The sequence below is a fragment of the Dysidea avara genome, chromosome 10 (genome assembly GCF_963678975.1).
Source record: "Dysidea avara chromosome 10, odDysAvar1.4, whole genome shotgun sequence".
Lineage (NCBI taxonomy): Eukaryota > Metazoa > Porifera > Demospongiae > Dictyoceratida > Dysideidae > Dysidea > Dysidea avara.
This window is the reverse complement of record NC_089281.1, coordinates 6208223-6233231: the sequence shown is the minus strand read 5'-3', so window position 1 is coordinate 6233231 and position 25009 is coordinate 6208223. Positions and strand designations below refer to the sequence as shown.

Sequence of the window (25009 nt, the reverse complement as noted above, 5' to 3'; positions counted from 1 at the left end):
AGTGGTTAAACAGAAAAAAGGAGACCATAATACAGTATTTCACATAAATCGTAGCATACTTGGTGTAAAAGCAAAATAAATCAAACAACACAATAGACAAATTCTTCATTGTTCAAAGGTCTGATCTTCAATTGTTTCATCAGATGAAACTGTCACATTTGTACAAACTCCTCGGCATTCTCCACAAGCAATAGAACAATCAAGACCTGCCTTGCGACACGAACATCTCATTGTAGAGCAACCTGTTTTACAAGAGCATCTTATGACTTCCAGTAAAGCTTGTGGTGCTACATCTTTGTCCGTCATTACAGGAATTAAGGTTGATCCAGTTAGTTTCCAACCCCATTCAGTTGCTGGCAGGTCAAATCCTCTCCATGCCTGTACTTGGTGGTATATTCTATAGCTGAAGTAACGTGCTGCTGCAGATGTTGGAGGCAATTGCTGTGGCTGTATACAGGAAGCACTTGAACCTACTTTTTGACTGAATTTTTGCAATCTTAACTGGTCCAAGGTGTCTCCTTTCTTACTTCCAGTATAAAGACTCACCAAAGCCCTTTCACCAGCAATAGTAATTTCCTCATCTGTAGCTGATCTTCTGTTAAATACTTCAGCCTGGATATTGAAATCTTCACTGTTTCTTAGTTGTTTTAAAGCAACACCTTTACCAATTCCAAAGACTCTTGATGTCGTGTCACATCCTAACAAGGCATGGCCAAAGAGTATGTTCTCACAGACACGCACACCTAGAACTCTTTTTGTTTGTTTAATGTTCCAGCAACGTGGCAACTTGTGTGTCCCTGTTTTTACTTCAGGTTTTAAATATAGTTCATGGGAGGTGTCAAGAGGAGCATGGAAGCAAAGCAAAATTAGTAAGTCCGTATCATCACCGACAAGCACTGTGCTGGAAGTGGATGCACTTTGAATTGCTGTTTGTACTATAAGCATATCAGCATCACCCCTGGCATGGCTTACTTGACAACCCATTTGCTCTAGTCTTGCACTCAACAAAATAATAAAGGATTGTTTGTTCTTCTTGTTTGAAAGAAAAATTTCTTTTTTTACGTTCATTACAGTTGATCCTGTGAAATGTACTTCAGTCATTTGCTCTCTGTTTCTCCTTAAGTGAGCATTGTCCTTCGTTGATGGCCCACATTCATATCCATCAAAGACAACAAAAGGTCTTCCGTAGTGTTGCATCACATAATCAGCATACTTTATACAAATGCTATCATAAGTACTACCTTTCTGCCATGGTATTCGGTGAAGTAGTGAACCACCATCAACAACATACACGATATCACTATCTAAAGGACCTTGAATGTCTTCTGGCATTAGTGCCCATATGGCATCTGCTAATGCTGGCTTATTTGCGGCTTTCATAACATGTTTTGCATCAAATAACGCAGGAGGGTAGCTGGATAACTCATGCTGAAATATTTCTGGCAATTGTTCATTGCCCATGCCAGTGGTAACAAGCCTCTGGAAGAGTACTTGAGGATCAATATTTACATTTTCATGGCTAATCTTGATGGCGTTATTCGAGGCCATTGTTACTATCTGGTTCTTTTTCTTAAAGGAATGCTCAATCACACATTTACCTACCATTGCATTTATTATGGTAGTTCCAATTGATTTAGCCTCTTCGGCATTAATTATGTTCTCAGCAGTTACACCTGTAGCAATGTTACGTAAAGCAGGATCATCATTAAAAGGATCTCTTTCAGCTAAAAAAGACAAAAGTATCTTGGTGTCTTTCAGGTCCCTCTCTACTCGTGCTTGTGTTGCTTCCTTGTGTTGATCACTTGTGCTATACGAAACTGCACAGAATTTCTGCATGGTGTTGTTGATCTCCAAGCAAGTAGGACGTGAAAAGAGCCATACAAGGCGTTGAACTTCTGACATACCCCTTCCTCGTGTCAATCCGCCTGTGGTCTTAACTGCTCGCATCAAGATTTGCTCAATGGCTAGATCAAGAGACAACCCAGCCCAGAAACGATCACTTCGACGAATCACATGATGCCCTTGCAAAAAGTGAGCATATACTTCTGGATGTGATTCCTGAAGTGTTGTCATGTCTTGAAGGTACAAGTACACTGACTTAGTGTATAGATTATGACCACTTGCTGCCATATATGGCAGCATGTAATGCAAGGCTTGTAAATGAAGTTTCCAATTACCTGTTCTTTCTGCCTTTAAAAACTTTCTGAGTATGTCGAGCATATCCATATACTGAAGCCATAATTTTGAGTTCTTGGAAGTCATCAATGATGATTTTTGAGCCAGCAAAATATCATAGAATTTTTGCACATCAAGTGATGCTTGTAATTGAGTAGCTGATATGCTGCCTTCTGCGACATTGTCATAAATCTCAGTAAGTCTTTTTAGGAGTTGTCGTGTTTCAATTGGTTGTTCCTCCAGATCATTGTTTTCATTTGATTCCCTCTCATCCAAGGTAAGTTCTTGTTGTTGTTGCTCCTGACTGCTTTCCGCTTGTAATCTACCCTCATTTTGTGGCAATTCTTCCCAGCAATCAGACACAGACAGATCTATGTTGAAAGCTTTGGACATTAGCATTGCATTCAGTGCAGCATCAATCAAGAAGTGTCCTCGAGTAGCTCTTTCAACAGCCTTACCTGACATAATATAGGTGACCGCATTAGTGGCATAAATTTGCTCAAGAACATCTTGAAGGCCACACCCCGACATTGTGTGACCAATGCAGCCAAGGAAGCTCATAACAGTGTGAAAGCCTCCAAGACATAATATAATGGAGTGGAGGTCACTATCTCCAGGTAAACTTTCTCGTATTTGAAGTGCTTTCCATCACAGTGGTTGATCAAAGGTCACAATGGGTGTGACACTGTGCTTCTGGGCATGGTATGAAACATAGCATAAGGTTGAATAAACACAGCTGAGATCATTTGGATCCATATCAATCATAGGAAGATATAAGACAGAACATTGCCCTGGGTGTTCACCCTTTTGTACCATCTGCATCAAACCAGACCATCCTGGTCTTTTAGGACGAAGTAAAAGTGAAGCCTTCCATAAAGCATCTATTGCTGAAGTAGCATCTTCCACAGTAGGTACAGATAGAGCTTGATAGGACAACGATTTGATTTTAACAGCATTAGAGATGAAATACTTTATTGGGACATGCCCGATTGAACATATATCCTCTGTTGGTACTGAAGTTCGAGGAACGCGAAAACTGCCCTTGGCTGCAGGTGTGATTGTTGCAATCATTCCCATGCCATGGAATGTGTTTCGGCCATCGATTGTAATTTTATTGTGGTCAACATTGTCGGCAGCATACTGAATAAACTGGTTTGGTGTAGGGTTAGGAATGTCGCTACCTTGACATAATGAAGCACTTCGTTCAAAGTGTTGAACCTCTGAATAGGAACAGCAAAAACCATGCGTATGTAAAGAATCAATCAAAAATCTTGATGAAAAATGGTGGTGAAGTTGCACACCAAGTCCAAGCTGTAAAGGACATAAAAGAGCCCTTGGGCGCACTGCTTGGATAATGGCCTGACCCAGTGAAGCAACTTTTGTACTGGAGCTGAGAGGAAATAAAATCTGCAAAAGTGTGCATAGCGACTCTGGTAAAAAGGCCATGGCTTTTTCAGCACTCATTTCTTCTGATGTTGCGTAATACTCTTTGCACTGACTGATCGATTTAATGTCCCTTTTGATAAGCTTTGCTGCTGTTTCTATCACTCTCATCTTCTCTCTGGTGCTATCATTTTTTTCAGATTGCTCATGAAAATCATGGAGAATTTTAGACGCTGTAGTAGTAAAGGTAACCACATTACTTTTCCCATTAATCTCTGCTATTGTTATGTTATCACCGTAATGATCTTTAATCCTCTTTTTCATGTACGTAAACCCAAATGGCATACTACCAGAGTCACCTAGATATATTGTCATTTTATCTATCAATTCATACACAGTCATTTGCTCTTCATCATTTTGTTGCAAATCTGTCATAACACGCAGGAAAGCCTCCTCCTGAAATGGGTCCTTTGATCTTCCACGCTTACTTACTGGTTGCTCATCTTCATCTGAACTGAATATAGTTGGAATAGATCTACCAGTCCGAAAGTTACTGCTACATATCTGATGATACACTGCATCAGCAGCAGGTAGATCATGCACACTGCTAATCCTAGCCATCACTTTCTCAGACCATCTGTTATTCATATTCTTACAATGTTCCACAATAGATTCTTGGAATTCTAATGTTCGAACAGGTATCAATTGATGTCCTTTTTGATGTTTACTGTCGAATGTATCAATGTGCCCACAAAACAAACAATTTTCCTTGAAGCTAAATGATTTCTCACCTGATCGGAGTGATACCGATGTCCCAGATGCCATATCATCCCGTGATCTTTTCACAATCTGCTGCTGTATTCTTCTTTTATCACAGTGTCTAAGACGGCATTTCGAATGCACTCTTTGACCTGGCAAAGTAGTGATGTTGCTTCCTAGTGCTTCACTAGCCTGTGCAATTCCTTGGCATCCCTTTACTCTTAGTGTAACAACTTCTTGACCATCATCCAGTGAACACTCACAAAATACACAGAGATTCATTGTAGTCTAAATAATATAATGCCATTCATTATGAAAACTAGCTGCAGCTGGTTTCAAAGGTCAACTAAAATAAAAGGAAACTAATAAATGCATTTATTGCCTTGTTTGGAATAAAAATATGCACACAATCATTGTATTTAATAGAAATTCTAAATAATGCCATTCATAACTAAACCCCTTCCAGAGGCAGATTCAGATGGAAAGAGGTAAAACAACTAAATATGTTACAAAGTAGAACATAATTTACCTTTATTTTAACCTCTGTACACAATCAATTAAAACTGATATTCCAGATTCTGTAGCAGCAGCTGAATTATTTAGAATCAATTTTTTTGGTATTTCCCCTAGGTGTATTTTGGTGAATTTTTAATATGATGTTCAAGACACCTTTTAGAAGCTATTTATCATGAAAAAAATTCTGTTGCAATTTGTGATAGGTCTAACCCTATTTTGACTAGACTATATACCGCTTTGGCTTGAGAAGAAGTGTAGATAATGGTACTCACAAAACAGCATTATGCATTTGACAATAGAAATATTCTAATAAAACAATAGTTATGATGAACTACTCCTTGATGCTCTATTAGAGATATTGACCGTTCTGTCTTTTTCTCGGATGTGGGTTTTCACAGGGAAGTTTTACCATAGATTGATAATTTAGCAGTAGTTATTAACGTTATGCTTAATGCTTTCATTGTGCCAGTAATAATAGGCAGGTACAAACGAATTTTGTTTAATTCTTGCACGTGATAAGAATTGGTATCTGCAGCAATGGCTGATTCCGATACTGTATGAAAACAGCAGTATCGGCTCAATACTGATACAGATACTAGAATTGGCAGTATTGGGAGTAACACGTTACGTAATATTATTACTTTTGTGGTAACTAAGTAATGTAACAATACGCTATTAAAACAGGTAATATAACTCAAGTTACTTTACTTAAACGCGTTACCTAAATAATATAGTTACTGTAACGAATCTAATACTACGTAATATTATTACTACAAGTAATGAAGTTACTACTCTTGTTAGTGACACACTGAGTAATTCCCAGCCACAACGAAGTAATGAAGCCTACTGAATGAAGCTTATTCACCAGCTTCTTACTTATAACCAAGATTTGCACATTGTCAAACAACGCAATCATGTCACGTGATAAAGTGGTAGTTTCACACATGACAGCTTAAGGCTGTGGACACAAAGTAATATAATATGTAATATTATTATAGTTACTTTATTTTATGGGTAATATGTAACTGTAACTAAATAGTTCAGTTGCAAGTAATATGTAACTAGTTACTTTTACCAAGTAACTTGCCCAACACTGAGAATTGGTGCAGCCCTACTTATACACAGCACTTATCCACCCATCCACTTTTATTGTTTTTAAAATGCTTTACATACATACTTCTTATACGTTATGTACTCCAGTGCAATTTATCTATAATGTTTGGTGAACTTTCCTTGCAGATTAAGTGGGCTGCAAATCTGGATGTCCCAAATATTCATCTAATGTTCTTTGATCTGATTGACACATTTCTTCTCCTTTTGTCAACTTCAGATGTGATAAAGTTTGACATAGCTAGTAAATGTCAGGATATAATGGCTAGTGAAATCCATCAAATTCCATTGTTTCAAGAATGTTTCTTAAGTAAGGTGGTTAACTGTGACTCTTATTTTTTGCTTAAAGTACTTTTGTTGCCATATCTGACTTGGCTGGACCACTCTATTCTAAGATATTTAATATTAGCCAGTAATAATAAGTTTGCTGCAGAAAAGCTCAAGAAGTTTAAATCACTGATTGACTACAATCAACCAATCAAATCATATCCTATTCCAGCTCCATCTCAGCTGATGATTCCACTTGATGACAGCGATTATACCTTAGTGGTTACAAAATGTGATCGTTCTCTTGAAGAAATGGAATTACGGAGATTAATAAATATTAGAGATTTGTTAACAGAGAAATTGGAATTGACAGAATATGCTATTCAACTTGCTGCAGTATATATAGAACATGGCTGGTTGTATTGGATGATTCCAAGATGTGTAGTATCACATGTTGAAAAGAACATTACACTTAGTCAACATGAATTATTGCGGAATGGAATTATCATGACTGTAGTTTTCCCAAAAAGCATGTCAGATTATGATGTCACCAACATAACAAAATCAAGCCCATTCTGGTTCTTAAATGTTCAGGTGAATTTACTCATCAATGTGTATGTCTATATAGCAATAAACAGTGGATGTTGCAGAATAATTATTCAGGTATTTCAAATTAGTAACCATAAAAGTTAACAATAGCTATTTACAGGGTGTATGGAAAAAGATTAATGCTTGACAGTACTCTTGTTTAATAACCAATTTTTGGTTTATAAGTGTGGTAGTACATAATGTGATACGAATCAACAAGGCTTGAGTTTTCTCACTAAAAAAGTATTGACAACCATGCAACCAGCCTCACACAGCATCTTGGTTGAATACAGTCAAGCTGAAATGTACTCCCAAAACACTTTTAAATATCTTGACTGACTAGCTAACTAACTCACTAACCTACTTGCTTTCTTAATGCATTCATCCAAATGTACACAACTCTAAAGCTGCAAGCTTAATTGTGACTGGTTCTGGGAAAATTGGTTTTATTGCCTATGACATGGACTTTAGTGGAGTGGCAGTGTGTCGCATACAAGAGCTTAAAAACTGGCAAGTGGTGAGGATTATAACAATGGAGTCAGAAGTCATTGGAAGAAGTCAGCTCTACTCCATACACTGATGGCCATACCAAAAATCAACACAGATTGTTTTCTTGATATTTATTTAAACTAGTACAGTGTCACTGTGTAAAGGTTTATTGTAAGATTTAGCAAGTGCTTATGCATGCCACGCAAGAGCAAGTGCTAATAACATTTCTGTATTAATTTTGGCTATTTGCTCCATTGGTAACAATACCATTCATGGTTTTAAGTGGCTCTGCTACAAGGTGATAAGTTTGTTATTAGTAGGCGATAACTGGTTTAACACACAATATAAGAGCTCATCTGTCTAGATGTGTGGTAGTTATTACCCAGCATGGCATTTTGGCACTCCCACACACTGGAATTTAAATATTTTATGCAAGCAGTTATAGCTTTTATAGTGAGTATATATGTGTGCTTACATGATTGACATTTATAGTACATATCATTACAGGAAGACAAACAGGATGATTCAATTACACATACAGGGCTGGCACAAGTTGATTACACTGCTGTTTTGCAGCATAGTACTAACTTGCAACAGAAGGTAAGATTATTGTTGATCTGATGTTGTTCTATTAAAAACCAGGTATTCAATAAAATAGCAAGCAATTCCTTGCTAAATTAGTCAATCATGTATATAATTGTCACAACCCGTGCCATTGTTTGCTAAGTAAACTTTGTTTGCACTAAGTACAGCAATAATTGTTTAACTACTTTCTTTTATAGCTAATGAATTACATGGAGATGTTTTGTTTTAGCTATTACAGGAGAATAGTATGCTAAGAATCAAGTTAACTGAAGAGAGCTCTAATTGTGATACAATCAAGAAGGAATTACACAACCTAAGAAGTGATATGAAAAGATTAACATCCATGTACCAAAATCTTAAGGTTCAATTTGTTCACAGTGTTTTAGCTCAAATATGTATGGTACATAATTTGTTATCAGAGCATACGTCAGTTTGTATATTGACAGAAAGAACAAAAAAATGCTATTTTCATTCATGTAGCTCCGTGGTGCCTTTATAAAACAAGATGAATTTTGCCATGGAAATGCCCTCCACCTTTTTTATCAGTAGTCCACATACAGCTTAATTGCTCAGATATACGAGCGTTCGAAAATTGGCTTTAATTTCTTCATTTTTTTTCCTGCTTCTTTTGCACACTTACAAAAGATGCAAATGTGTTATCTGATTACTTCGCTAACATAAGGGGTGTATGAAGGCAAATCTTGGTACCAAATTAATTGGAATACAATGATCAGTTACAGAGTTATAAATGATTATTCACAAAAAATAACTCCAATATGTTGTCACGCCTACAGGGAAACTGCTTATGGGAAGAAGCTTGCTACATGGATATAGGTTAACTATTGATCCTTAAACATTTTGGAAGAAATCAAACTAAAGACCATGAATATACAGCGCGAAACCAACAGTGCAATTATGCAATCAAGTTTGTTAATAAAAACAACTGTTACACTTTATTTTGATGTTTTAAATTAGATTCCTATATTTGGCATAACTGATCTTCCCCATACAGTAGTATGAGAACATACAACTACGTACATACAAAGTACTGAAGCATACAAAACAACAAAAGTAATACATATAACAAAATAATATAACAAAAGTATGCAATAATACATTTTTAATTGTTGTGAGCAGAGCTCTGGCACAAATGGCTATGAATGATTGTTGCAAAACACTTGCCACAATTACCAGGCGAAATGCTTAAAGTAATGAGCCAAAAACCGGTATATAGGTGAATTACTCATGATAGAAAGACCTCTCAGTGGTTTAGAAAAACTAATTGAGTAATAATACAAAAATTAAATACCTGTAGCAAGTGCACAAACGAGATACTCTAATAGTGCAGTCACCCTATTAGAGCAATCACCTATGCAGTAAGTCACTCAATTAAAGGGGTCAGATATGCTAAAAGCCACCGTGTACAGAGATAAGCTAGGTAACAAGTCACCCTGTAGGGAGTTCAGCTACAAATATGTCTCCCTGTAGAGAATTCAGCTATGTTATAAGCCACAAAGAAATTATCCTGTAGAGGCTTCAAGTCACCCATACAGAGTTCAGCTACAAACTAGTCACCAGAATTCAGCTATGTTACAAGTCAGAAATCATGTATGCTCATGTATAACAAGTTGGAATCTAAGCAACAAACAAGTCATCTTGTAGAGAGTTCAGCTATATACCTTGCAAATCCCCTGCAGAAAGTTCAGTTAGGTTACAAGTTACCCTGTAGAAAGTTCAGTTAGGTTACAAGTTGCCCTGTAGAAAGTTCAGTTAGGTTACAAGTTGCCCTGTAGAAAGTTCAGCTACAAAAAAGTTACCCTGTAGGGAGTTCAGATATATCACAAGTCTCCAGTGGAGAGTTCAGCTACCTTACAGTCACCACAGTTCAGCTAAGTTAAAAGTCACCCTGTAGAGAGCTCAGCTACAAACAATTCACCTGTAGAGAGTTCAGCTACAGCAAGTCCTAGTAGAGAGATCAATTCACCCTGAAGAGAGTTCAACTACTACAAGTCACCCATAGATGGATCAGTTACATTTGAATTTACCCTATAGAGTGTTTAGCTACAAACAAGTCAACCATAGAGTTTACATGATAATTTTATATTGAAAAATATAAATGTATAAAACTATTATCCACAAACATAATATCTGTTCTTGATCTCTCCCTCCTTTCTGCAGTAAAGAAAAAGACAAGTAAAAGCAGCTTGGAGTATACAAGTAATAGTTATACCATGGCTGCGAGGGATTTTGCTGATATATACACCCAAAGCACGAGGGCCGCAGGCCCGAGGGCTGCGGGTGTATATGTCAGCAAAATCCCAAGCAGCCATGGTACAAGTGATATATAATACTTGGGGCGCACTCACCTAATAGGTGAAAGAACTAACGAGAACTCATCCCGCTTGTTTTATACAGTAGCATCTGAAAATCGATCGTGGTTTTAATAACGTGGGCTAATAGCCATTAAAACGTTGTCCATATGTTAAAACGCCATTAATACGTTACTATGCTTCAACACACAATGTTAGAAAACTTGCGATTGTGGGATGGAGTTTATATTGTTATCATTTTTGTACTAAGTTAAGCCAACTAACTTTGCTATTGGGATAGTAAGTAATTATATTAAGTTAAGTACTTAGGACTGTAAGTTACTAACCTATTTCAACGTAGCAGTAGTAGCTTTGCTGTTCTGTGGTCTGTTCAAAGGCTGATACACGGTGGGTAGAAATACGCATCCACAATCGCCCAAACGATTATTTTATGCCTTCATTAACCTTTAGTAACAACCAACTACCCTATCTTAACAAATGTGCTAAGCTTAGCAACTACTACAAGAACGAGTCCCACAATACAAAGCTCTATGTTGCTCAATATAATGAGTCAAAGCGCATCGATTCTTTGAGCTGGCTGGGTATCAAAGTCATTGACAAACCACTTTCCCATGATATTGCCCAGGCAATATCTTGATATTGCCCAGGCAATATGCGAGTTAAACACCGAGCGGTGCCTTTGAACGCCCACGCTAAAGTGGTATATATACAAAAAGAAGTGATTTCTAAACTAAAACAACCTAGTTGCCACCAAGAAGCCAGGGGGAAACAAATGAGAAATCCAAGGTGGTGGCCAAAAATGACTAAGATGGCAGTTTAACAAAAGTTTTAATAATGACATTCAGGTGAATTTTGGTGCCAAATCCTAGGAGAAGGCAACACAAATTCACTTGAATTATTATTATTAAAATTTTTGTGATTAACTTATCATAGTGAAACAAGAGAGGAGTTATCTATACCTGCAGATTTAGTGTTCAACATTAATATTAACCCTATACTTCAGTCTATAACCATGACTGAATTAGGGATTAAATGTCTGTTAGTATATCTACAGGTATATAGAGTTTCACTACTTTTTTTTCTTTGATCCCTATTCCAATTTAAAATTCCTAATTTTCCTTCTACTTGTTTGTTACCTTTTTTATAACACAATTATGATTAATGATCCCACATATACGTACCGCACCAAAAAAAATGGCACCAGGCATGCCATAAAATTAATTTTGTGTCTGAACATGTACCCCAACAATCAATTACTGAAAAGTATGCTTTATTTTTATAGTATGTACATGTTGAGCTGGATCCTGTATTGCTCGTTGTTTACCTTCTGCTAGCATAATAGCAATAATTAAATGCACACACTTATACTTCATCTGTATTTTCATGTATTTCATAGAGTTTAATCATAACCATAGGCAGTGGAAGATGGGGGGGAGGTGGCTTAGCCCCTCCTCGGAATGATATCTCACCAAATTTTTCCTCCTGGGAGTGGGGCTGAAAATCATTAAAAAGATTGATGTACTCTCTATTAGAACACTCTAATACCCTGATAGAGCAGTCAAAATGCTTTATTAACATGTTCCTAAAAACGGTCTATAAACGAAAAAAAATGCTGTACCAAGCATTTCCAGATGTCTAAAGAGTATTTTGTACTGCTTATAAATGCTGCATGTTTATTAACCCTGTAATCAACTTTGCCAAAGAGCTTTTATAAATTGCAAATATCCTTATTTAAAAATACTAAAAGGTTGGTTATTTAGTTGATATGCTTCAAATTGAACCTATAAATTAAAACCTAAAATGGCTACCCAGATCCCCTGCCGCCAGAGATTCTATACTCTGGTCAGCCCCCCTTCACATCAACTACTTCCTCTGCCACTGATTGTAGCCACACATTGACTCCTGGGGAACAACATACAAGTTGTAACACTAGTGCTGTAAATAGTAAACAACCTTTACATTAGATGAAGTAGGCTCAGAAGAAGACGTGGACTCGCTGCTGATGGTGATAGTGGAAGAGTCATTAATACCACCATCGCCACCATCACTACTGCTATCACTGCTGTGCAGATGAGGAATCGCTGTAGAAGTTCATCATGAAGTCCATCCTGTTCCCAGTAATGATCTTTAACTTTTGCTTGGAGTCTTTGCTTGTTTAATGATCTCCCACAGATCTCTCTTCAGTGATTTGTCTGGATATGCTATACCTGTGAATCATCATACAGTCACATACTGAAACAGTAACATGTATGCACAAAATGCCTTACAGTACCAATCTTTGAGCTGTGCTTTTACCACTTCTGCTTTGGTTGCTCTTCCAGGTGGCAACTGCAGTTAGGATAGTAATGTTTACAGTTGACAAATGTTACACCTATGTACCTATGGTAACTGGCATTGTCTATTACATTGGCTGGTAATACTGGAAGTAACTTTTTTCAAAACCATCTTTCTACATTCACCAAAGAAAATTAATTGGAACCCATCTATCTTTGCCAACAGCATGCAGGATAAATAGGTGCTCCTCTCCTTTACCTGATGGCTTATAAGTTAAACAGCAGAATTTTGAAATTATTTGACTAACCTTAGTCCCCCAAGTATATCAGCAGCTCTGGACTTTCCATCATGCGCACTGGCCCAAGTCTCATCCAAGTACACCACTGGTCTTCCTTCAGTTCTGTTATGCCTCAATTGTCTTAAATATTTATGACGCTGATGGGCTATGCAGAGATGCTCATAGTATACTCTGCATGTATGTGTAGTGGTATTAAAACAACAAACTGGTGCAATGCTAACCTCTTGTCATTAATCATCTTGTACTTAAATCCCATATCACTCAAAGCAATGTTCTCCCTCTGAGAAAACACCATCATTCTGAAGTTTTGACATAAGACAGTGTACATGACAAAGGTTTCAGCGTTCAAAATCAACCCACCAAAATCTTTGAGAGTGATAGATTTTTCTTCTTTACGTACAACATGTGTATCTTACGTACATCTTCACTGTCTGGATGAACGTTTGACCTGACGATTACAACAAAGTTGGCTCCTTCAAACTGCTTTTATACCAATTCTTGGCATAGGAAAATTGTCTTTCTTCATTCTAACTCTTACAATAGATTGCATGGTATAGTGATTACCAAAACCCAGCAAAGAAGATATTACCAGTGGCCTTCGAGAGTCTCTCCTTGATGTTGATGGAAACTCTAGATTTCTTTGCTTCTTGCTCGAAAGCAGTCCCATAGTTTCATAAGTAGAAACTTTGTTTGGCTGTTTAACCTCTTTCCAAAAGGGTTTCGCTCCGCACTTGCTGATGCTGGATACTGTCCATAACATGAGGTTACAAATAAATGTGTCATGAACATAAAGTTCAAATCCTTTGATCTTGTGTGGTTTCTTGTACAGCTGTTCAGGTCCAGCTCAAAGTGCACGTACTATAGCTATGTTCTGCCCATTACACAGCATTTTATATGAAGAACAATATGAAAGTGTCTCTGCAATCAGTTCAGAAAATATGGGCATTTATCATGATAGCTAGTCAACACAGCCACAGGGAAGCTGTATCACACTGTCACAAATTGACACCTTCCGTTGTCAGCAAAAAGAACTTGGACACAAAGAAAGACACAGGCACTTGTAACTCTGTGATGCATGCCTTAAACTAATGAATGAAGTTTATAGCAGTATCAACTTGAGACAAATGGCTGATTGTGGTTCTATTATTTAATTACAATTGGTCTGTAGTTAGAAAAATGAAAATTATATAATTATGGTTTAAGTATGTATTCATAAATTTTTAGCAGCAACAACCCAGGACTCTTAAGTCTGACCATAGTTACTTCAACACCTCGGAACCTTCCTCCTGTAAGGACAGTGATGATACTGATGAACAATCAAAGAAAAATAAAGGAAGACCAAAAAATTATCACAGTAATTCTCCAAGCAATAACAGTAGTAGCAAAGTGCAAGCTGTACTTGATAAGGAAACTCTAAGTGTTAATTGCAACAACAAACAAGGCAATGGAACCAAAAAGGTGATGGTGACTTCATCAAAATGGAGACAAGCTGATTGGCGACGATCAAGATATCCCAACTGTGGAAAGTGTGTAAACTGCAGCAAATCAGATTGTGGGAAATGTTTGTCTTGTAAAGATAAGCCAAAATTTGGCGGGAATAATGTAAGAAAACAACGCTGTGTTGAACGAATTTGCCTCAATAAGGTTAGAAGAAATCATTACTGGACTTGCATTCCTTTAAGTTTATTAGATATACTGTACACATTTATGATGTGTGGTCACCTATAATATAGAAAGATAATTTAAGGCTAAAAGTGTGCCAAAACATGTAATTGAGCAACTTTTCCAATAATACATTATCATGTAGAGAACAAACAAACTTAATTAACTTGAATGTGATATTAACTTTGATGTATCTCTTTTAATGTAGCCACTGAGTAATTATGCAAAATTGACAATGCGACGCAGGTCAACAGAAAGGAGTATCCCTGGCAGTCAGATTACATTAGACAAGTTACAACTGTCGTACGCTACAGTGAGTTATATAACTTTCTTAAAACATGTTTCAAAACTTCAATGGAAATGTATGGGAGAAAGAAAATAAAGTTAATGGTACCGCTACAGTAAGAGTTTTGAGCTACTTCATGAAAATTATTAAATACAGTGATAAAATGCTGAGCTGGGCTAGCCTGAGGGCTGAGGGCATACATATCAAGCAAAACCTGGGTGTCCTGTGTTTCATTTGCCACATTTCGCAGGCTAATATTTGCACCAGGTGATCAATCGCCCAAACCATGCAGTTCCAATACGAGTGCAACCACTAGATTTATTGTATCAAACAGTACAGTAGTACTGTTTAAGTAGGGATCACCACTAAAATTATGTGTGCTGCCTAAAATTCTGGCTTTAAAAATCATTTTAGAGACATCTTACATAACAAGAATCACCTTTACAGAATAATATTAGTCCATCTAACATCAAATATGGCAATAAAAACAAGAAAACACATACAGGTGGCTGGATATAGAATTTTTATTGCCAGAACTCAAATTTTTGTCTGCCAGTCTGCCTGCCACATTCACAAGTCTGGAGGCCAAATGAAGCATCTTTTTACGTCACAATAGCAAACTCACCAGTGACATGTGCCTTTTGGGGTTTTGACAAGTGTGTACCCTCTGTACCTTGTCTTTCCTATTGTCTTCGATCAAGCTGTTCATTGTCCTCTTCATGTAATAAAATGAAACCATATTGAGGTGTTAATTTCCATATCAAAACTTCCTTGAGTAACATAATATAGATGCCAAAAAATTATTTAAAGCACCTACGCTACTGTAAAAGGTACTGGACACCTGGTAGATACCTGTAACTTTTGAGACCACGCCCATTAATGGTCTAGGTTTATAGAGCATGAAGACCATACCTCTACTTACTAGAGCACAATGACCTCATCCCATTTTAATGATAACAAATGTAGGGAATAGTGACCACACCCCTTGGTAAGTAGGATACTGATTCTAGATACTCTAATAGAGCAGTCACCCAAATAGAACAGTCCCACAATGTAACTAAAGCTGTATGCTATAACAAAAAAAAACAACAACAACAACTAAACAAGCCAGTATATTTAATTTAAAAATAAAGTAGGGATCTAAGCAATGAAACAAAAGATGAATGACAATATTACAGCATAGTTTGGTGGAAAAATCCCTATTTTGGCATTGAACAAAATAATCAAGACACACGGTAGTGTGTCATGCGGCCAAGAAAGCCAGCGACCACACCGTGAGTATATTTACAGGGAGAGCTTTTTCGTGCATGTATAGCTCCATGGCCCCTTCTCCAAAGCTCACCATTTTTGCATTATAGCTGTCCCCCAAGTAGGGTACACCACACAGCAAATTTGATTAAATTCGCAATAGCCATTTGCGAGATATGGGCATTCAAATTTTTTCTTCTTATGCCATACGGGGGCTTCGATTTATTTTCACAGACTTTGCAAAAATTGCTATAAAGTGCAAATGTGTAACTCGATTGCCTCGATCTTTGGCACAAATGAAGAGTGTGTAACAGTGGATTCATGTACCAAGTTTGTTGTGAATCTGAGTAATATTCAAGGAGTTATGAGCGTTTATTCATGTAAAAAAAGATCTAACGGCTACAGGGTAAACCAAGTATAGAAATACCTTGAAAATTGGTGTGTCGATAGGCTGATCATCGTAGCAGTGCCTTTTGATAGTTTGAATGGCAATAGAGGTACAGCGACAAGTTATAAAGCAAAAACTAAGCAAGTGTAAAATTGCGGGATCAAGATACTCTAATAGAGCAGTCACCACGGGGTAAAAAAAGTGTGCAAAAATGTCAACAAAAAAAACAACTTACCAGAGTTCGAACCAGAAACCTCCATACCTAACACCTGCATCCTTAACCACTGAACCACTGCTACCTTGGCTGATCACCTCATTTAATTTCTGCTTTATAAATGAAATTTCTAGTTGAAATCTGCTTATAATCAAACATTTGTAATTTCATAGATCTACCAATAGAAGTACTAGATTGTTCTATGTATGTTCTATTAGAAGTCCTCAAAAAAATGTGCAGTCTATTAGAGTATTGCAATAATATTATTAATATTGAATTAAATCATGCAACGAAATACATTTATAAGTCTGTCTTCAATAATCATCATTGTATCTACATAGAAAAGAAAAAATGTGAGTAAAAACAAACCTCAAAGTCAGCCATAGGCTGGTTTTGGGGCCTTATAAAGTACAAAAAGAAGTGAAATCCACACAAAAACAGCCAAGCTGTGAAAAAATGGTGTGGCCTTAAAAAGCCTGGGTGAAAAAAGTTGTGAAATCAAAGGTGGCAGCCAAGAAATGGCTGCAATGATGTTAATGCTAAAAAAATTTAATAATGGCTGTGTGCATTGTTAACATTTATTAGCATTAAAATCATTGCAGCCATTTCTTGGCTGCCACCTTTGATTTCACAACTTTTTTCACCCAGGCTTTTTAAGGCCACACCATTTTTTCACAGCTTGTGTGGATTGTTATAGCACGTCAATGTTAATTGTTAACATGCTGATGTAGGAATTTTTTCACAGGGCTTTGTTGTAATAGCTACAATCATTCATATCTCTTCAGGGCCATAGCCAGGGGGTGTAAAGGGTCTATGGGATTACCAATTTTTAAAAATTTGTTTTGATTGACTGACAGATAATAGCATGTTCATTGACAGTAAAGGGAAGGGCAATATAGGGATTACATGGAATCCAGATGCCCTTTTAAAAACACTTGGTGCCAACATGAAAAGGTTGAAACTGAAGTATTAATAATGATTTGATATCTTTCTACATGTTATGACAAGCCTTTTTTTTTCTCACACTTTGAAGCATTTGACTTCACAAGCAGCATAACAATGAGGTAACTTGTTTCTCACTACATGCATGGAGACTAGATTGTAGTTGATCTTTCTACGGGGTGATTTCTAACATAACTGAATGCTACAGTATGACTTTTCTCTCGCTGGAACTCTGTACAGGATGACCTGATTGTAGCTAAACTCTCTACAGGATGACTTGATTGTAGCTGAACTCTCTATTGGGTGACTTGTTTGCTGGAGCTGAACTCTCTTCGTGGTCACTACGCTGATCTCTCTACAGGGTGACTTGTAACATAGCTGAACTCTACAAGATGACTTTTTGTAGCTGAACTCTCTACAGGATGATTTGTTTGTGGCTTAACTCTCCAGGGTTACTTGTAACATTGCTGATCACTCAATAGGGTGACTTGTTTGGAGCTGAACTCTCTATGTGGTGATTTGATTGTAGCCAATCTCTCTACAAGGTGACTTCTTCATAGCTGAAATTTCTACAAGGTTTTTTTTGTGGTTGAACTCTCTTCTCTACATGGTGACTTGATCATAACTTGCATCTCTTTACAAGGTGACTTGTTTGTAGCTGCACTCTCTCCAGGGTGACTTGATTGCAGCTGACCTCCCTACAAGGTGACTTGTTCGTAGCTGAATTTTTTACAGGGTGGCTTGTTTGTGACTGAACTCTCTACAGGGTGACTTGTTTGTAGCTGAACTCATTATATGGTGACTTGATTGTAACTGATCTCTCTCAGGGCGACTTCTAACATTGCTGATCACTCTACACGATGGCTTGTTTAGAGCCAAACTCTCTATATAGTGACTTGTTTGTAGCTGAACTCACTACATGGTGACTTGATTGTCGCTGATCTCTCTACAGCATGACTTCTATCATAGTTGAACTCTAGAGGATGACATTTTGTAGCTGAACTCTCTACAAGGTGACTTGTTTGTGGCTGAACTCTTTACTAGGCGACTTGTTATAGGCTGAACTTTCAAGGGTGACCTGTTATGTAGTTGAACTCTCTACATGGTGACTTAATTACAACTGATCTCTCTTCAGGTTGACTCATAACATAGCTGAGCTCTCTATAAGGTGACTTGTTTGTAGCAGGACTTTATTATATCTCTACAGGGTGACTTTTAATGTAGCTGAACTCACTTGTTACATAGCTGAACTATCTACAGGGTGTTTTGTTCATTGCTGAACTCTCTACATGGTGACTTGAATGCTAATAAAGTGTCTTATTGCATAGCTGAATATTCTAATAGAGTGACTGCATTATTAGTAGAGCAGCGTACTTAGTGCACTTTGTGATAAAGGCATGAAACTTTCCACATAGTTAGTACACCTGATGACATGAAATTTGAAAGGTGGAGCCATTGCTAATTTGACCTTTGGTGTCCTTTACAGCTTGTTTTATGTCCAAAAATAGTGAGCGTTGTCTATATATCACTCATGCAACACTCAATTTTTTCAAACTGTGTGTCAAGTTAAGATCTTTATCCAAGAAGCAAGCTGATACTTGTTGCAAGTTCATACATTCCAAAGTTATGGCCATTTATATCATATATATATATACTAAATTTTACAACGGGATTGGAAATGGAAGCAACTCACGTGATATCTCTGTACAAACTCCCAATGTGACGTAACAAGTTTGAAAAACCATCCGTGTTTTGCTTGCGCGAGTGATAGTCGCTATAGATACATGCGTATAGATACATGCGTAGTTATGAGCGCGAGCTCATTTTTAATGGCTTTCTTTGTCAGCTGTTCATAATTTGTCAGCTTGTAATGTGACAAATTAGTTAATTAGTATCGTACATGGTGACATGAAACCATGTACTACAGGGGCAGCACTGCTGTTGTTAATTAACAAGCAGCTAGTATGGCTTGAGGTAAGTAAATTACAATATGGTCACACGGGTCATTCCATACCAAATCAACAAAAAAAAATCCAGACCCCTTTTGATTTTCATGAAATTTGGCACAAACATGGACCCTTTCAAGAAACTTTTTTCACACCAAAATTTGGCTCATTTCATTGGTCTCCCTTTAAGTTATGACCACTCAAAGTTTCTACTCAAAATTTTATTTTGCTTACACATCTTCAATAAAATGGCCATAACGTTGCTTGCAATTCATGTAGAAACTTTTGGGTTAGACTTTTGAAATCCTTATTAAATTCTCTTTCAGGTGATATATAATGTTTTATAGTTGCTCAAAGGAAAAGGTCAAACCACAAAAATGTAGCCTTTTCCTTTGATCTTAATTTTCAAAAATATATTCTTTAATTAAATTTATTTTCGGTTTACATGTTGCTCTAATACTTATTCATCATTGTGAGTTCAAAGTTGGAACCAATAGTAGATCATGAGTTATAAGTGTTAATGTGTATGTGTAGCCTTGTAATTACTGTTGTTTGTATGGTTCAAGTATGCAAAGATGCAATACCAATCGCAAGTAACTTTATATAATACTATGTCACAATAATTTTATACATTGTTAGTTTGTAAGTAAAGTTAATTTGTTCATGTTTTGTAAGAAAACCCGGTAGCGTAAGTGACCTATTATCGAACGGTACCTATTATCGAACATAAAAATCACGTAACGTATTCGGAAGTTTACAATTTTATTCCGCATACTCGTAAGGTGTTTATATGGAGAATTCCAATAGTGTAGCCTATTCTTAATGAGCTTTCCGTCCTTTAGAGTTTATGTGTGGACATCACAGCAGTCTTGATACTCATCACCACTGACGAAGAAATGAAGAAAAAGAACACAGGAATCGCCGTGAAAGAAGTACAACTCGAGCGTGACTTTGGCGGCGGAATTGGGCTTACTGTTTGTCATTTACCTGAGTAAAAGATGTATCCACGAAGACTGTACAGAAGGGGTTGTTGTAAACAAGAATAATAAGACTGTGTTATTGGTCGTAATGTGCTGATTTTTCACTGTACGCATTTTACACTAAACGATTCGCTGTTGTAACTCACAAGTGCATGCTTGTATCAAAACTATACTTCAGTTACAGTATCATGGTACTTCAGATAACACGTTGATACAATAGTTAAGAGTGTGTAGGGTGCACTGAAGTTACCACAGTAGAAAAGGTGGAAAACGTTCGATAATTGATTAACGCAAATTAATGGGCGTTCGATAATAGGTATCGGTGTTCGATAATTCATATTTTACGGAATGCAGAAATCCACTCATAACACGGACACTAATCGGATACTATCACTCAAACTTACGTGAGGTATTCTACAAGAAAGGCGCTACCTCCTGGTTAAAAGTCGAGGTTGATACTACTTTCCCGGAGATATTTATGAAGTAAAGTATAAACTTTGTTTGATAATCGGTCACTTATGCTAAAAGCTTATACTTAAATACATACGTATACTCAAGTAATTTACCCCTTATCAAGCTTGTATATATTGTTTCTGATTATGACGCCAAATCTATTATACAGTAGTGAAATATTGAACCTGATGACATTTTGACTAGCTACAGTAACTGCTACTGCTACTGTTAGCATTTAATGCTGATTGTTGATATGCAAATATGTATTTTGATACACACAATTAATGTAGCTATAGTGGAAACTGTCTAAGCCAGTCAGGGCCAATTTTTTGGCCTTAATATGCAGGTGGCTATTTATATAGTTTGATGTGTATACATGTCTTACTAGAACAATTTAAAGTTGGCCCTTAATAGAAAGGTGGTCTTTTGCAACAGATGGCCACTAAGACAAGTTCCACTGTAATTTGAAACACTTACAAATAAAACATAATGTTATGTAGCTACATTCTTTGTTCTTAACACAGGCATGAATGTTTCAATGTTGTAATCTACTAGAGCTTTTCTAACAAGTAGTAATGATTGACTGATGCAGTATTAACAGTCTTTTCAACTTACACCTTCAAAATTCAATTGTGTACTGATATCAATGCATCAGATTTCATTGCATGTCAAAGTTAGCATAATGATTTTAGAGACTGACATGCAATATGCACCACTTTCAGTCTCAACTTTTACTATAACACTGATTTAACTTTGAAGTTAATCGCCTTGACCCTTTTTTAAATTGATTATTGATGTATTTCACCAAGAGTTCATAATATATATATATATATATATATAATAGTTATACGGGCACAATGTGAAGTCTATGAAATTTATAAACCCTCATGCCCTTAGTAGTGTCCTCACTTCGCTCGTGCGCTACAGCCCGGGCCTTCAGGTTTATAAATTTCATAGACTCCACATTGTGCCCGTATAACTGCTTTAGACTCTATTTCACATTACACTCAGATTGCTTACCTCATCCACGGCTGTTTCTGCTGTAGGCTCGGCAATAGTGGCTGGTTTTTCTTGCGATAATACTAGCGCCATGGCAACTGGCTGTGCATAATCGCACTCGTTAAATTACTGCACGTGAACAACGCATAGCAATTGGACAAATGTAGATTTTGATTATATGTTATATTGTGCCTGAAGGCGTGGAGTATATTAGAAAACAAGGTGGAGTATATGAGATTTATTACCCACCCAAAACAGCCTAAATAGAGTCTAAATATATATATATTATGAACTCTTGATTTCACTTAAAGCTATAAATATGTATCAGTGTGCAATTGCTGTAGTGAACCATTGTACAATGTAATTTCTATGGAACATTTCTATGATTCTACGATTCTCAATTATAGAATCAAATTATGAGCTACCTTGCTATATCTAAGTAGTTTTATGATGATACAGTTGATGTATGGAGTTTAAGCCAGTTATCTAGGGCCAAAATTTCTGGGCCTTAATGTGCAGATAGCTGCTTAATACATTTGCATAAGTGTATAGCAACAATTTAAAATTGGCCCTTATGGAGTGCATGGTGGCCTTTCTATACAGGTGGCCACTTCCCACTCTATTCCATCAAATTTTTGACGAGTAAGACAATGCATAGTGGTTTTAGAAGTGTACACTTTTCCAGCAAAGGCATTGTTTATAGGTACAAACATATAAAGGTGGCCTTTAAGTGGTCAGTAGTAGGCATGCCCTTTCAAAGTATGATTCAAAAGTGATATACAGTGTAACATATCTTAGCGGCTACCTTAAACGCCACTTTTTTATAAGGGCCAACTTAAAATAGGATATTTCTACTCTAATGCAACTATATGAAGCAGCTATCTAGGTATTAAGACCAAGAAGCTTTGGACATCACTAAGACATGGCATTTCGATTCCACTTTACATGTACATATGTATGAATAACTGTGTCGTTTGCATCCATTATACACATGTATAAGATTGGAAACTATCATCATAATCTGTGGCCGAATATTATTATTATTATACAGTAAGTAAAATTGAAAGAATAGATTGGAATATCATTAGTTGTACAGTAAACCCCTTATAAATATAGCTACCTCTATAATAAGACCACCTTGTTATAGTGGCCACCTCTATTTTATAGGACACTGAACTTACAGCAAAAACATAAGCAGTGATTCCTTTAATAGGCAGCCTTATTGTTGCTCCAACTTTCTTAGCTTTAAAAGTGGCTCTGTTAGTATGGTTTCACTGTAGTGAGCCCTTGTCAATACAAACCCTAACTGTTTTAATGCATAAAATGATTTGTGACATACTAATAGTAAGGTTACTTGCAATTGGTATTGGAAATTACACCATACAAACAGCAGTAATTACAAAGCTACACATTAACACTTATAACTCATGATCTACTACTGATTCCAACTTTGAACTCACAGTGATGAATGATAGGTATTAGAGCAACATGTAAACCAAAAATAAATTTAATTAAAGAATATATATTTTTGAAAATTAAGATCAAAGGAAAAAGCTACATTTTTGTGGTTTGACCTTACCCTTTGAACAATTATAAAACATTATATATCACCTGAAAGAGAATTTAATAAGGATTTCAAAAATCTAACCCAAAAGTTTCTACGTGAATTACAAGCAAAGTTATGGCCATATTATTGAAGATGTGTGAGCAAAATAAAATTTTGAGCAGAAACTTTGAGTGGTCATAACTTAAAGGGAGACCAATGAAATGAACCAAATTTTGGTGTGAGAAAATTTCTTGATAGGGTCAGCGTTTGTGCCAAATTTCATGAAAATCGAAAGGGGTCCGGATTTTTTTGTTGATTTGGTATGGAATGACCCACACCTTCTTGTGTTTGTAGAGTTTTCGCAAATTTTCTGTGTTAGGAAGTAGTTTAGCGTATTGTATTTTAACTATTATACCCAGCATACTGTGTAACTAGCTACTTATATTTATTGTACCTATTGCCATGCTTCACAAATTCACTAATTTGCAGTTTTCACTTGTAGAGTTTTCATTGAAATCTAATTAGTGTTGTAGTTGTAAAAACCATATAACCAGCTAGTGGTGTAACTGCTTGGTGTAATGAGCACATTATAACTGTGCTAAATTAATGCCGCACAGGATATGAAAAGAATTGGGAGAATTCATAAGAATTATGAGAGGACGCACTCAAAAAAAGCTGTAGGTCGTCCACCAAAACAGAAGCCACCCAACTTACTAGTGATGCCACCAAGTACTCCACCATGCCTGCCATCCAGTACAAGTGCCACCATACCACCACTGCCAAGTGCTACCATACCACCACTGCCCTCCAGTACAAGTGCTACCATACCACCATGTTATTCTGCAACTGTGCGGACTTCTAACTGTGAGATTCTTACAAGTGTAACAAAGTGCAAGCATTGTATGGAGTATCGAGCCACTCTTCACACATTATGCAATCGTTCATCATTAAGATCAAGTGCAACTTTTAGTAGCCATACTAATGACAGGTATGTTAATAAGTTGTGAGTATATATTCTAACTCAGACTGTAATTGGTGTGCGGACTTCTAACTGTGAGATTCTTACAAGTGTAACAAAGTGCAAGCATTGTATGGAGTATCGAGCCACTCTTCACACATTATGCAATCGTTCATCATTAAGATCAAGTGCAACTTTTAGTAGTCATACTAATGACAGGTATGTTAATAAGTTGTGAGTATATATTCTAACTCAGACTGTAATTGGTGAATCCAACGTTAATGTTTTTAGCATATAAATATAGTGATACACTATAGCCTCTGTACTTGTGATACACTATAGCGGTATATATTTTCCAATTCCAATGGTTATCTGTAGCTATGCTGTGCATAGATGCATGAGCGGGCCTCAGAAAAAAGAGGAGATAAAGAAGAAAATCAGTCACCTTAAAGATGAAATACATGCTACAAGAAAAGAAGTCGATACTCGATAGGCTGAAAAAGAGAATAGAGGAGATCACAGTAGTTCAAGGGGTTGATCTAGATGAGACATCACAAAGAGATCTACTGAATATTATGAGAAACAATCATACCAACATTCATCAACAGTTTCC

At 36.7% G+C, this 25009-nt stretch overlaps 1 protein-coding gene across 4 annotated transcripts in view; it reads left to right on the top strand.

Moving 5' to 3' along the window:
• Positions 1-25009, top strand: part of LOC136269110 (uncharacterized) — a 60949-nt gene that overhangs the window by 21483 nt on the left and 14457 nt on the right. For 2 of the 4 annotated variants that reach the window (XM_066064583.1, XM_066064585.1), the window contains 5 exons: positions 6073-6804; positions 7795-7887; positions 8102-8233; positions 13999-14418; positions 14645-14749. In XM_066064583.1, the coding sequence (XP_065920655.1) occupies positions 6073-6804; positions 7795-7887; positions 8102-8233; positions 13999-14418; positions 14645-14749 (1482 nt within the window). The remainder of the gene's footprint in view (positions 1-6072; positions 6805-7794; positions 7888-8101; positions 8234-13998; positions 14419-14644; positions 14750-25009) is intronic. The other 2 variants (XM_066064584.1, XM_066064586.1) reach the window with 2 other exon arrangements.